Source organism: Haliaeetus albicilla, chromosome 11 (genome assembly GCF_947461875.1).
Source record: "Haliaeetus albicilla chromosome 11, bHalAlb1.1, whole genome shotgun sequence".
Classification (NCBI taxonomy): domain Eukaryota; kingdom Metazoa; phylum Chordata; class Aves; order Accipitriformes; family Accipitridae; genus Haliaeetus; species Haliaeetus albicilla.
In genome coordinates this window covers 20,051,654-20,063,195 of record NC_091493.1, presented here as the reverse complement: position 1 = coordinate 20,063,195, position 11,542 = coordinate 20,051,654, and the positions used below count along the sequence as shown (strand labels likewise).

The 11,542-nt window shown below is 41.1% G+C and overlaps 1 protein-coding gene across 1 annotated transcript; it reads left to right on the top strand.

The window, feature by feature from the left end:
• Window positions 1-2,615: 2,615 nt before the first annotated feature.
• LOC104320511 (cytochrome P450 2H1) lies at window positions 2,616-10,648 on the top strand. The gene is made up of 9 exons (XM_009922751.2): window positions 2,616-2,872; window positions 4,316-4,478; window positions 5,343-5,492; window positions 6,931-7,091; window positions 7,498-7,674; window positions 8,092-8,233; window positions 8,524-8,711; window positions 9,179-9,320; window positions 9,804-10,648. The coding sequence occupies exons 1-9, from the start codon at window positions 2,693-2,695 to the stop codon at window positions 9,983-9,985; spliced, it is 1,485 nt and encodes a 494-aa protein (XP_009921053.1). The 5' UTR covers window positions 2,616-2,692; the 3' UTR covers window positions 9,986-10,648.
• Window positions 10,649-11,542: the final 894 nt, after the last annotated feature.

Genomic DNA, 11,542 nt, shown 5'->3' with positions numbered 1-11,542 from the left:
CACAGTGTATCTGGTTATTTTTGTACACATGAAAGTGCAGATGTGGGCACTCAAAACCCGATTGAACCAATGTGGACTCAAGTTCTAAGCCAATGAGTTGGTTGGTGCAGGAAAGAAAATGCCTTTCATAGCCCATTACCATTACCTGAGAGACAAATAAGAGACTTAGATAGACATAGATATATAAAAGAATATATATATAGGATATATACGGATATATAAGAATATATCCATTGTTTTAACACTTCCTTCCAGTGTCGCACCACCTAAGGGGTCAGTATCATTTTGGCTATGTGTCTCAAAAGATGTAATGGGATGGGCTGAGTGCTGGCAGGTGGCAGAGCCTGTTTCACTGGCTCAGAGGAACTGAAATGGTCCCTGACATGGTTGTTTGGGTGGGATCTGTCTCATCTGACATTAGTTGTCTGAAAGTCTGGATAAGCTCCCTCTCTAGTGTGTGGAGAGAAATAGGCATAGCCGGAGGACACTGACACCCGTTTAATGCTGACCCACTACCAAACAGGTGCTGGGCAAAGATCCAGGTGTCTGAGCCGAAGAGCGGGAGAGTGTGACCAGACCCTATGGGGTGATGGCGAAGGGCTCTTCTGTGGGGCCAGACCTACCCAGGGAACATAGAAATGGGGACTTATCACTCCTGCTGGGGATCTGGGGCTGCAAAACACAAAGCTTCTCAAGAACAGGGGAGGGGAGAGGGAAAAAAAAGGGGGGGAAAAAACCCCAAGCTTTTTCAAACAAAGCTGTCCAGGGAGGTTTTGCTACAGAGCAACTCTGTTTGACCCACTCCATTTTTCTTGCCAGCATTATACGCTGCACTGTCTTTGAGCACCAGTTTCATAGATAGGAAATATCTGACCTTTGTTAATCAGAGATAAACATGAAAATAATATCATTTGACACAGATTCTCATTCAGATAGAGTTTAAGAGTAATTTCATGTTTCTTTCTTATTACACAGATTTCCTTCAGTGATAAAACTGTGTTTCTATTCCAGTATGTTCCCATTCCATTCCTTAAGCTGCAGTTGTTATCAGCTTCCATTCTCTACACCCCATGTCCTCTTCCCTTGTTTCTTTCTTTCCTTACTGGGGCTTCACTGAGTCTGAATTAACATTGCTTTAGGACTATTATATTGCTCTCAAAAATCAAGTTTAGTAACATTCATTAACCTTAATAACCAAAGAGTAATTCATGCTCTTGACACTTAAGCAGTGTCAGAAAATAAGTATAATTTTGCACCTACTAACTTTCTTTTTCTCACCTTGTACCTACTTCACTGGTTTACTGCACTACAGGGTTCCTGAAACTTGAGCTATGCCATTTAGTAATTATGTGTCTAGTTTAGGAAAGGCATACCTGTTATTCAGACTCCTTCCCATACCTACTTAGTTTTAAGAAGATATCATCCACCCAGCCCTGGCCAGCAGCAAGCCTGAGTGCCTGCTGAACGTGCAGCCCCTTTCACATCCCCTTGTACAGTGATGTTTCCTCCAAGCTTCCCTGACTTGCTCTACTCATCTTGCTATAGCTACTGTGTTCAAATGTGCTCCAAGAAAGGATCAGTATCTCCTTGCAGAAAGTCACATATAAAGGAAATACACAGCCTAATGCCGTGCCTTGTAGTTGGGGCTGAGTGGAAAGTGGAGGAATGGCAGGGAGGCACATTAGACCCAAGGGGCTGTAGGAGTCTGAGTACAGTGGTTACAGTAGATCACTAGCACTTTATAGACAACCCCTATGATGTACAGACAAAATTTGGCAACAGAGTCCTGGGATCAACTCTTCAGTCTCAGATGACTGAATCACTGTTCTGCTCTACTTCTCTGCCAGAAAACACACACAGTTCTCACCCTGTTTGTAGGGGTTTAGATTCCTGTAGGGAGGAGAAGTGGGAAGCATAACATTTCATTTAAGATTTTACATTGCATTAAATACTTGATATTAATTAAGCTAATCATTCTGTTAAGCTCTGTTCAGGGTGTCTTTACCTTTCATGATCCTTCTATGGATCTTCAACTAGTTTCTAGAAACATCAGAATGGAGACAGCAGGTTGCTGCAGGGATTTGTGGTTTGGGGGGAGCCTCTGACCATGTAAATGCTGTAGGCAGTATGGTTTGTCTGGTTGAAATGTCAGATTAAGACAAAATGAGTGTATTCCTCAAAATCTGAATGTGTGACTTGGGTACAATTGCATAATTTCATTCCAGAAATAGAGGTGAAATTCCTAGGAGGAACTTGGAGTGATGCCCTTTTTCAACCACACCTCCCTACACTGTGCTCAGATACTAGAGGGACTGGCAGATGTCAATCTATGCATGAGGGCAAACAGCAAGAGTTTAAGCATATACATAGCAGCTAGGCTCTAAATAATTCTGCATTTTGAGTTTGTTTGACAGCATTAGAACATGATTTCTTTAGTCCTACATGAATGATTACCCAAAGGACCACAAGCTGGAGAGGTAAAAAATCAGCATGCAAACAAGGAGTTCATCCCTAGCTTGTTCATTCTTATCTTGAGCAGGTTAATAAGTAATCTCATATCTCAGCAGGAATAGGAAGGGACTATTGGCTAATTTCATCTGTGTGCTTTGGTATCATAGCATATAAATAAGCATGAATTTACAGGTCCAACATCAGGCTCTTCTGACACTTGTCTTCTCTTCCTCAGCCCACCATGGAGCTCCTGGGAATGACCACTATTTTCTTGCTGCTCTGCATCTCATGCCTTCTTCTCTTTGCCTCATGGAGAAGCATATCGCAAAAAGAGAAGCAGCCTCCTGGTCCCATCACACTCCCCATTGTTGGAAACATACTCCAGCTGAACATGTGGAACTTGCCTGAAAGCTTGAAGAAGGTAAGGGACTGTGTCCTTCTTTCTTACATTGTCTCCATTGCATATAAAACAAAGCCCAGTCCAGACTCTCAGTTTAATTCACAAGCTTAATTTGCATTGACCAAACATCAGACTCAAACAGAAACAAATGGTTTCCCAGAAATACATGCTTCTGAAGTCTATACATTGCAATAAATTATATATCTAAGTCTGTATCTAAGTCTATATATTGCAAGTCTAAGTCTATATATTTGCAGTATCATACTAATGATGAGTACTGTGCTGACCTCACAGCAGTACTACAATTTGCAGTGGATTTGCAATCAAGGCACTAATGCTATTGCAATATTCACTATACTTCTCCTGTGCCCAACTCCTCACCACACTAGCAACATGGCCTGGCCCTTTTTGGGGGAGGACCCTGCTCCATTTTGCTGCCTCTGCTCACTAGCAGATGGGTCAGATCTCCTAGGAGTGGAAGTAGCAAGTGAAGGGGTTGAAGCAAAAAAGTTTGGAGGTGAATTGTGCTGTCCATTCCCTCCTCTGGCTGACATCACCCATCTGTCAAACAAAACCTGTGCGTTGCAAGGCCTGGGAGGGGATAGGTGGAGGGAGTTCAGCTGGAGTGCCTGTTCATTAGGGGACTGTGAGGGGATGGTGGCAGATGGGTGGGAAAGGCGGGTGTCCCTGAGTTCTTCAGAGCGAAATTGTGGTGATGGTTGACATCACCGTGTGTATTGTCAGATGCACACATACCCATATGAGGTCCTTTTTGCCTTCGTACTTATGAACGTTGAGAATCATGAGCACTCTCAGGCATTCTGCTTTGTTTCAGAGCGCTAGGTTATTCAGTATCCCACCACAAAAAACCTGGGACTATATCTAGTTTGCTCTTAAAAAGTGAGCACAAGAAGTGTTCTAGGTTGGACCAAGTAGCCCAAGAACCTTTCTGCAACTGTAGCCAAAAGCAGATGCCTGGGAAAGAGTACATGATTAGTGCAAGGATGCAGTGACCCTCCACTCATATACTTGCTCAATTTCCAGAGGTCATGGCCCAGGAGATTTTAGAGACAAATGTGGTATGCTTATGCTCAAAAACCCTTTAGGTGCTTGCTTCCGTAAGTGTATATAATTGCTTTTTGAGCCCATGTAAACTGTTATCCACTCTGCTCTCTAGAAAGGCATTCCAGACTGTTTTGCCAGTCCCATGAAGAACTATTTTCTTTTCTGGGATTTGGACTTGACACCTCACTATTTCCATTCATATCCCCTATTTCTTGTACAATTCCCTCTTCCCCTGGCTATAATTCATAGTTGAAAGACCTCTGCACTGCTGCTAATCAATGCTATGTCTCAGCGATGATGGGACAATGGCACATCAACCCTCAGATCCTTTCGCTACAAACTTCTTTTCACATGATTAACATTCACACATGTTGTTCTTTTTGTTCCTCTTTCCTATAGCTCAGCAAGAAGTACGGTCCTGTCTTCACAATATATTTAGGCCCACAAAAGGCTGTGGTGCTCTATGGCTATGAAGTTGTGAAAGAAGCTCTGATTGATCAGGCAGATGACTTCAGCGGAAGGGGCAATCTACCACTGTTTAAAAAACTCTTCCAAGGCACAGGTAATGTTAGCATACAAAGCTGATGCTGTCAGTGCTTCAGGAGCACAGCTGAGAGGGCAGTTGAGGACAGAATGGTGCATTTCATTTACTCCTTTCATGCATACAAATTAGCAATAAAAGACTAAAAGTCCAACTCATTACTTGGACCCTTGAGTAAATTGGACCCCTGGAGACTGTTTAAGGTCCCAGGTTGGCTTCACTGAGTGCCTTCCTATTTTCAGCATGTTTTAAATTCTGGCTAAAAATTTGTTATTAAAAAATGTGCCTCTAAGATCTTACATTCTCCCATTTCTGAAAATATTGACAACATACATACAGCTAAGCAACCAGCAACAGGAAAGTCCACAGCACAACAAAGACAAGATAATATAGGCTGCCCCAGTAAGGACCACATTCAAGGTAAAGCCCTGAGCTTATTCACCAGGGTAGTTCCCAGTATGGCATGTATCTGGGTAAATAGTACCTATTCCATGGTACTATATTACAGTATCAATGGTATTGCAAATAATGATATGCAGTGTGAAGGTACACAGCAGAATGTACGAGCAGTTATGTTAGCGCAAAGGCCATGTGCTTGTGGTCAAGATCAATTCAGTACCAGTGTTACCTTGTTATTTACAACCTAACATAGATTTTCTTATTCTGGGAATAAACTCAGTTTTACTCAAAGTGGTGTGACAGATGGATCAGATTTGTCCCCTCCAGAATTGCAGAGAAGTTACATTTTGGGGCATATAGCAATTTCAGTATAACTCCACAGAGCAGTGTCTTTGTATGTTTGTGAAGTACTTACTGTGTAGCTCCCATTCAGGAAAAAGAAAAATCTGTTTCCTCATGGATGTCTATTTTTCCTTCCTGTATCAGGCATTGTGACAAGCAATGGGGAGACCTGGAAGCAGCTCCGACGATTTGCACTCACCACCTTGAGGGATTTTGGGATGGGGAAGAAGAGCATCGAGGAGCGAATCCAGGAGGAAGCTCATTTTCTGGTGGAGAGGATCAGGAACACACATGGTAGGACATGGACTTTGTGCCTGCTGGGACACTCTGCATACCTGCAATGAGGCAGTGAGGGGTATAGGACTGCTTCACCAAATCTGTGACCCAAGAAGTGGGCATGTGGCTGCTGTTTCTGCTCCCACAGGCAAAGTTATCACTGCTGGGAGTAGGTCAGTCAAAGGCACTGTGACAGTATGGAGGGATAAATGTAGGAGACCAGTGTAACCGCCTTATAGGTTTCGACCTATAAATCTGTTTCCTGGTAGTATAGAAGACAATGTTACTTCTAAGTGCTTCCCCTGAGAGTGGCACAGTACCAGCCTGGACCACAGGCTTCCTTTCCACAGCCAGCCTTCAATGTGTGCTTATTCTGCAAGGGGGGAAAAGCAGAATGCTGAAACATCAGTTTCCTGTGAGCCGCTAGCAAATTCAGTCTGGATTCACAGATAAACACTCCTGCTACAAATCAGAGAAAACATTCTCACCTGTATTGCTCTTATCCTTTCACTAATACAGTAATACTGTATTTCCTGTGCCCTACTGCAAGCCTCCATCTCTGGCTTACCTTGTTATGGCATCTTTTACTGTATACTAAAAGGCTTTGCAAGCAAGATATATACAACTGAAAAGTATAAAGCCATTATTTACTCTTAATGGAAATAATAAATAGCTAGGACTAGTTATCTACTAGGCTCAGCATTAATATACTCATCACATCCAATGAGATATCTGCTGAGACTTCAAGGGCCATGGAGTCATCAGTCAGGCAGAGAAGAGTTGGTGCCATTGCTCCTTGGAATAGGCTGATCCTCAATGCTGCCAAGTTGCCATTTTCTGACTCTTTTTTTTATTTTTAGGATTTTATAACTTTTCATGTTGTTGTTTCTCCTCTTGAACCCTTGAGATGCACCCTATGACTGTCTGCAGTTATACCTTTCCTTTCATTCTTGGGTCTTATATCACTTTTTTCTCACACTGTAGTTTTCTTAGATGCTTATGCAGCTGTGCTATCAAACCTAGACTTTGACCACAGGCATTTGAACCTCTAGGAGAGAGTTATACAACTGAGGTTACACTAATAGAGTTCATAAACAGGGTGTAATAACCTAAAGACATGGCTCAGGCAAAGTCCTTACGGGTTTTGGTGGGAATCTTTAGGCTATTTCTAATAAACAGTCTATAAGGCAGACAGGCATGTGTGAGCTGAAGAGGAATGAAGCCACTCAGACTAGTGTTCTGCTGAGAACAGGACAAAAGAGATTCTTAAACCGTTCAACAGGGAAATTAGTTAAAGTAGAGAAGAATAAATTGGATAAGCTCTTCACCATCCTTTCAAAGGAGTGCAAAACTCTGGGTCTGAAGAGGATGCAAAGCTTCCCTATAGTGTCAGAGGAGGGCATGATGCCTGAAATACTGAAAGCAAGATGATACCATTGGTTTTCTGTTGTTGCAGAGAGACCCTTCAACCCTGGCAACTTCCTAGTCCATGCTGTTTCCAACATCATCTGCTCCATCATCTTTGGGGATCGCTTTGACTATGAGGACAAGAAATTTCTAACTTTAATTGAGTTGCTAGATGAAAACAACAGGCTCCAGAACTCTATACAAATACAGGTGTGTACAGTTTTATTTAATTAATAAATTTGTTAATTTTTATAATATTTTATTAATGAATATTTACTCATGTTATTATTTTTTTATTGGAGTGGATTTTCCTACATTTGGAAAAAAATTTTGAAAACCAAATAGGCAGTTAAATAACCAATTCCTGTGTTTTCTTACCTTATGGAATTGCCATTGTACATCCAAAGAAGGATACCATTGCAAAAATTGCTCAAGAGAAGTCTATCCTTGAATATAGTGAAACCATAAAGTAAAAAGCATTAAAATCCACTTGAACAATACAGACCTACTGTTCCAAAACAGTTTAATTGCCCCATTTTCATAGTTACAATTAGGACAACATTTTATTGTATCCACATTAATCAGAATGTGCTTTTCCACCATTTTATTTTTACAGTTATACAATTTCATCCCAACTATCATGGAGTACTTACCTGGGCCTCATCAAAAAATGATAAAAAATACTGAAAAAGTTCATCAATTTACTTCAGAAATCATAGTGGAACACCAGGAAACCCTGGATCCCACTTGTCCTCGAGATTTTATTGATGCTTTTCTTAACAAAATGGAACAGGTAATGTAAGAGCAAGACACTTATCGAATTATAAGAAAAACACTGCTTGGATACCAGCTTCTTTCAGTTGTGGCAGGGCACTGGGCTTTTGCAAATACAGAGGGAACTTGCTTTTCTTGGCACATCAACTTCATTCTTACTTCTCCATTTTCTTATCAAGAATTTTTAAACACAGAATTAACAGCACTAGCCAAAGTTAGGAAAGCTGGAGACCAATCTGGTTGATGTAATTCAATGCTCCTCCCACATATTATTTAGTAAAAGTACCATAAATGTTGGTGTTCTGGAGAGTGAGTGTCGTATTTTTGAAAGGACACTAGATGTGTTTAAAATCATACATTACAGGTACAGGACCCTCCTTTTTAAACAAGCTGCTTAGCTTTGTCATTCAAAATGTTCTGCCACATCTTCCTCCAGGAGAAAGGGAATGGTCACTCAGAATTCACCATTGAGACCTTGAGCAGAACCACGCTCGACTTGTTCCTTGCAGGAACAGGGACCACCAGCACCACACTGAGATATGGACTTGTGATTCTCCAGAAATACCCAGAGATAGCAGGTAATAGAAAAGGAAATAAAAAACGGAAAACTTTTAATAGGTCATGGGATCAATTTGGACAATTCCTGTCACTACCACATGTGGCAATGGTCCCCTGAGTAAGGAAATGTGCATTTGCAGTGTGGAAATGTGTATTAGTCTTAGTTCTATTCACAGGAAAAAGATATCAGTACTAAGTACATTCATACATTCCTGGTGCACTAAAAGCAAGTTTTGCTGTAAATATGGGGAGAGGTTTAGGCAAACAGATGGGGGTCTTGTCCATTCAACACTTATTTATTTCCTAACAGAGAAAATGCAAAAGGAGATTGATTGTGTCATTGGCCGAGACCGAAGCCCCTGCATGGCAGATCGGAGCCAGATGCCCTACACAGATGCTGTGGTCCATGAAATCCAGAGATTCATCGATTTCCTTCCACTTAATGTCCCACATACTGTGATCAAAGACATCAAGTTCAGAGACTATTTTATCCCCAAGGTCTGTTCCACTGTGCCTGAGAAAGGTCATAATCTCTTGAAAACAATGATGTGTTCTATTCATTGTATTTTATTTTCAAAAAACACTGAAATGTGATCTAGAATTAGAATAATGTTGTTTGGAAGTGGATTCTGGAGGTTATTGAGTCCAACCTCTTGTATTTGAAAAAAAAAGACTTCATCCTCTATGTGACGAGGGAGATAGAGCTTTCTATTTTTATCACGTAAATGTAAGCAAAGTTCTAATTTATTTGGAAGCAATATTAAATACTCTAATCAGACTCACCATTAAAATTCATTTAAAAAAATCTTTGCCATATGAATGGCACACAGTTTTATTTATTAAATGCTCATTTTAAACTGGTTAAACTTTGACTACCCTTCTATTCAGCCCTGGGAACTTCTCAATGCCACTTTGCTTTAGCACGTCTCCATTTTAACTTTATTCTCCTCTCTTTGTTAATTCAGGACACTATGATAATCCCTATGCTGACTTCCATCCTACATGATAGTAAGGAATTTCCAAATCCAGAAAAATTTGACCCAGGACATTTCCTGAATGCAAATGGTACCTTTAAAAAGAGTGACTACTTCATGCCATTTTCTGCAGGTAAGACCTCTTTCTATTTCAGATTCTAGACAATTCTCTCCTAGAACCTCTTTGAAGATTTTAGTGGCTCCATCACCATGGTCTCTACAGTGATGTCTGGTGATCTGTTAGAGTCACTTCTGGGCAGCTCTAACCCCTGTACTAGAGTTTCAGTTGATTTCCTTTTTTAGCAACCACAAAAGCTCCTCCACTGCATTCTACAAGAAGAGATACATGAAGAGAGACTCAGCCATGCAACTTCTCTCTCTCCAAACTTACCATCAAACAGCAGCAGAACATGAGAAATCAAAGCCTTCAAACTGCCTTTGCCCACTGAGCACTCATTGTTCTAGATGCTTAGCCCCTAGTTTAATTCATTTACTTCCCCAAAATGCTGCAGTGCTGCCTGTCCATTGTGAGATGTCTGAACTTCCATGGAACAGTGGTTAAAATAAGTTACCAGCAAAATACTCCACTGTCATTTTTATTATTTTTTGCTTGCAGGAAAACGCATCTGTGCAGGAGAAGGTCTGGCCCGGATGGAGCTATTCATATTTTTAACAGCTATCCTGCAGAACTTTGCTTTGAAATCTGTTGTGGATCACAAGGACATTGACATTTCCCCATTAGTCAGCACTCTGGCAAACATGCCCCGACCTTATGAGGTCTCTTTTCTTCCACGTTAGCCAAGCAGAGACAGTTGCCAGCTCCCAAACTCATGAAAGCTCTGGTTGAATGACAGTCATTTCCCAATCTGTTAAGACTGAAACACTCAGATCACTTGCTAGATACTTTATGGAGAGAAATGTGCTTAGAAAAGAAAATCGTATGGTGCTTTTATAATCACCACAGACAGCTCTAAACAGAAACAGAGTAGGCAATTGCATAGGGAAGGAGACAACTGCCTGTGCAAAATTATGCAGGTTCTCCTCTGCACCTGCCTCACCTAGCTCGGGTTCCTATCTGGCTCCTGATGTCCTGACATGTCAGGGTGTGTGGACTAGTGTTCTGAGAGCCCTGCTGCTACTGTCCATATCACTTGATCCTCTCAGCACAGCAGGAACAGACGCTTGTACTCCAGGGTTTCCACAGACTCTGCTTGCGGTACCTCTCTTCTCTGTATTTTCAATTTGTTTGTGACCTGTATGTAAAGGTAAGCATAAAACAGTGGGGGGGGGTTTCTGCTAGAAGACAATCATCTACTGTATTCTTGCCCCAATACATATTGTCTCCTGTGGTGGGGATGGAGTTTATCAATGACTGGGCAGATGGGTCCTCTCCTGGGGGATCATAATGAAGGTTTGTGAAATTACAATTTATATTGCAAAATAAAGTAGCAGTACACTGAATTGTTGTTTTTCTGAGATCCCAGAAGAACATCTTTTGGTGGAAAACCTACTCCACAAAGCTTATACTCCTGAATGTCTTCCAAGTCTTGTACATATCTGACTGTTTCACTTCACTCATTTATATGAAATGTATTATGGCTTGAAGACTGAGCTGGCCAATGACCTATATAAAATTTCCGTTATCAGTAACAATGTGGGAGAAGGCTGGACTGACCATACAAGACCCACCAGAACCCCAACTGTGGTTACAGAGCTGTCCATTGTGGCAAAAAAGGACCAATCAAACAATACTGGGATCCCCCAGTGCCATTTACTAGCAGCTGAACGGCAGCTTGCATCTTCCCATTATTTTATGAAGTGTGTAAAGATCACTACAGCAATGTTGCAATCAGGCAAAAAAAGATAAAAAGAGTTTACATGAGTTGCCAAGCATACATGTACAGATGTAGGATTGGCATTTCCTAACTTGATCACATTCCCTGCAATGTATAATTTATAGTGATTACAGTGAAGATAGATTGCTGAATCTGTGCTATGTGGGAAAAGACAGCAACTGTAATATTACCACAATGGCATTAACTGTTTATGTGAAACAGGCACAACTTCTTTCTTTTCAAAGTATTAATAAGCTTGATATACCATGAGTTGGTAGCATAGCATTGCAAAGGCAAAAGCCACAAATGTCGCAGAATCATGGAAATATGAATGAAAGAAAGATATATGAAAATATAGTTTATCACCATATACCAAAAAGGATCAACTATTAACAAGTCTTCTCACCAGATAAAAAGAGGAAAACACTCTATACTTTCTTTTCAGCTGTGCCATGACTAAAATAGGCAAAGCAAATGGCCCAGGGGCAGCTTCCCTGTTCCAGACATCTTCCTCCATGCT

What these genes read in the sequence shown, in the direction of transcription:
- LOC104320511 (XM_009922751.2), top strand. Translation starts at nt 2,693, where the DNA reads ATGGAGCTCCTGGGAATGACCACTATTTTCTTGCTGCTCTGCATCTCA. An exon ending in AGAACTCTATACAAATACAG is followed by an intron (nt 7,092 to 7,497) that starts GTGTGTACAGTT and finishes TTATTTTTACAG; the next exon opens with TTATACAATTTCATCCCAAC. An exon ending in GAGACTATTTTATCCCCAAG is followed by an intron (nt 8,712 to 9,178) that starts GTCTGTTCCACT and finishes TTGTTAATTCAG; the next exon opens with GACACTATGATAATCCCTAT.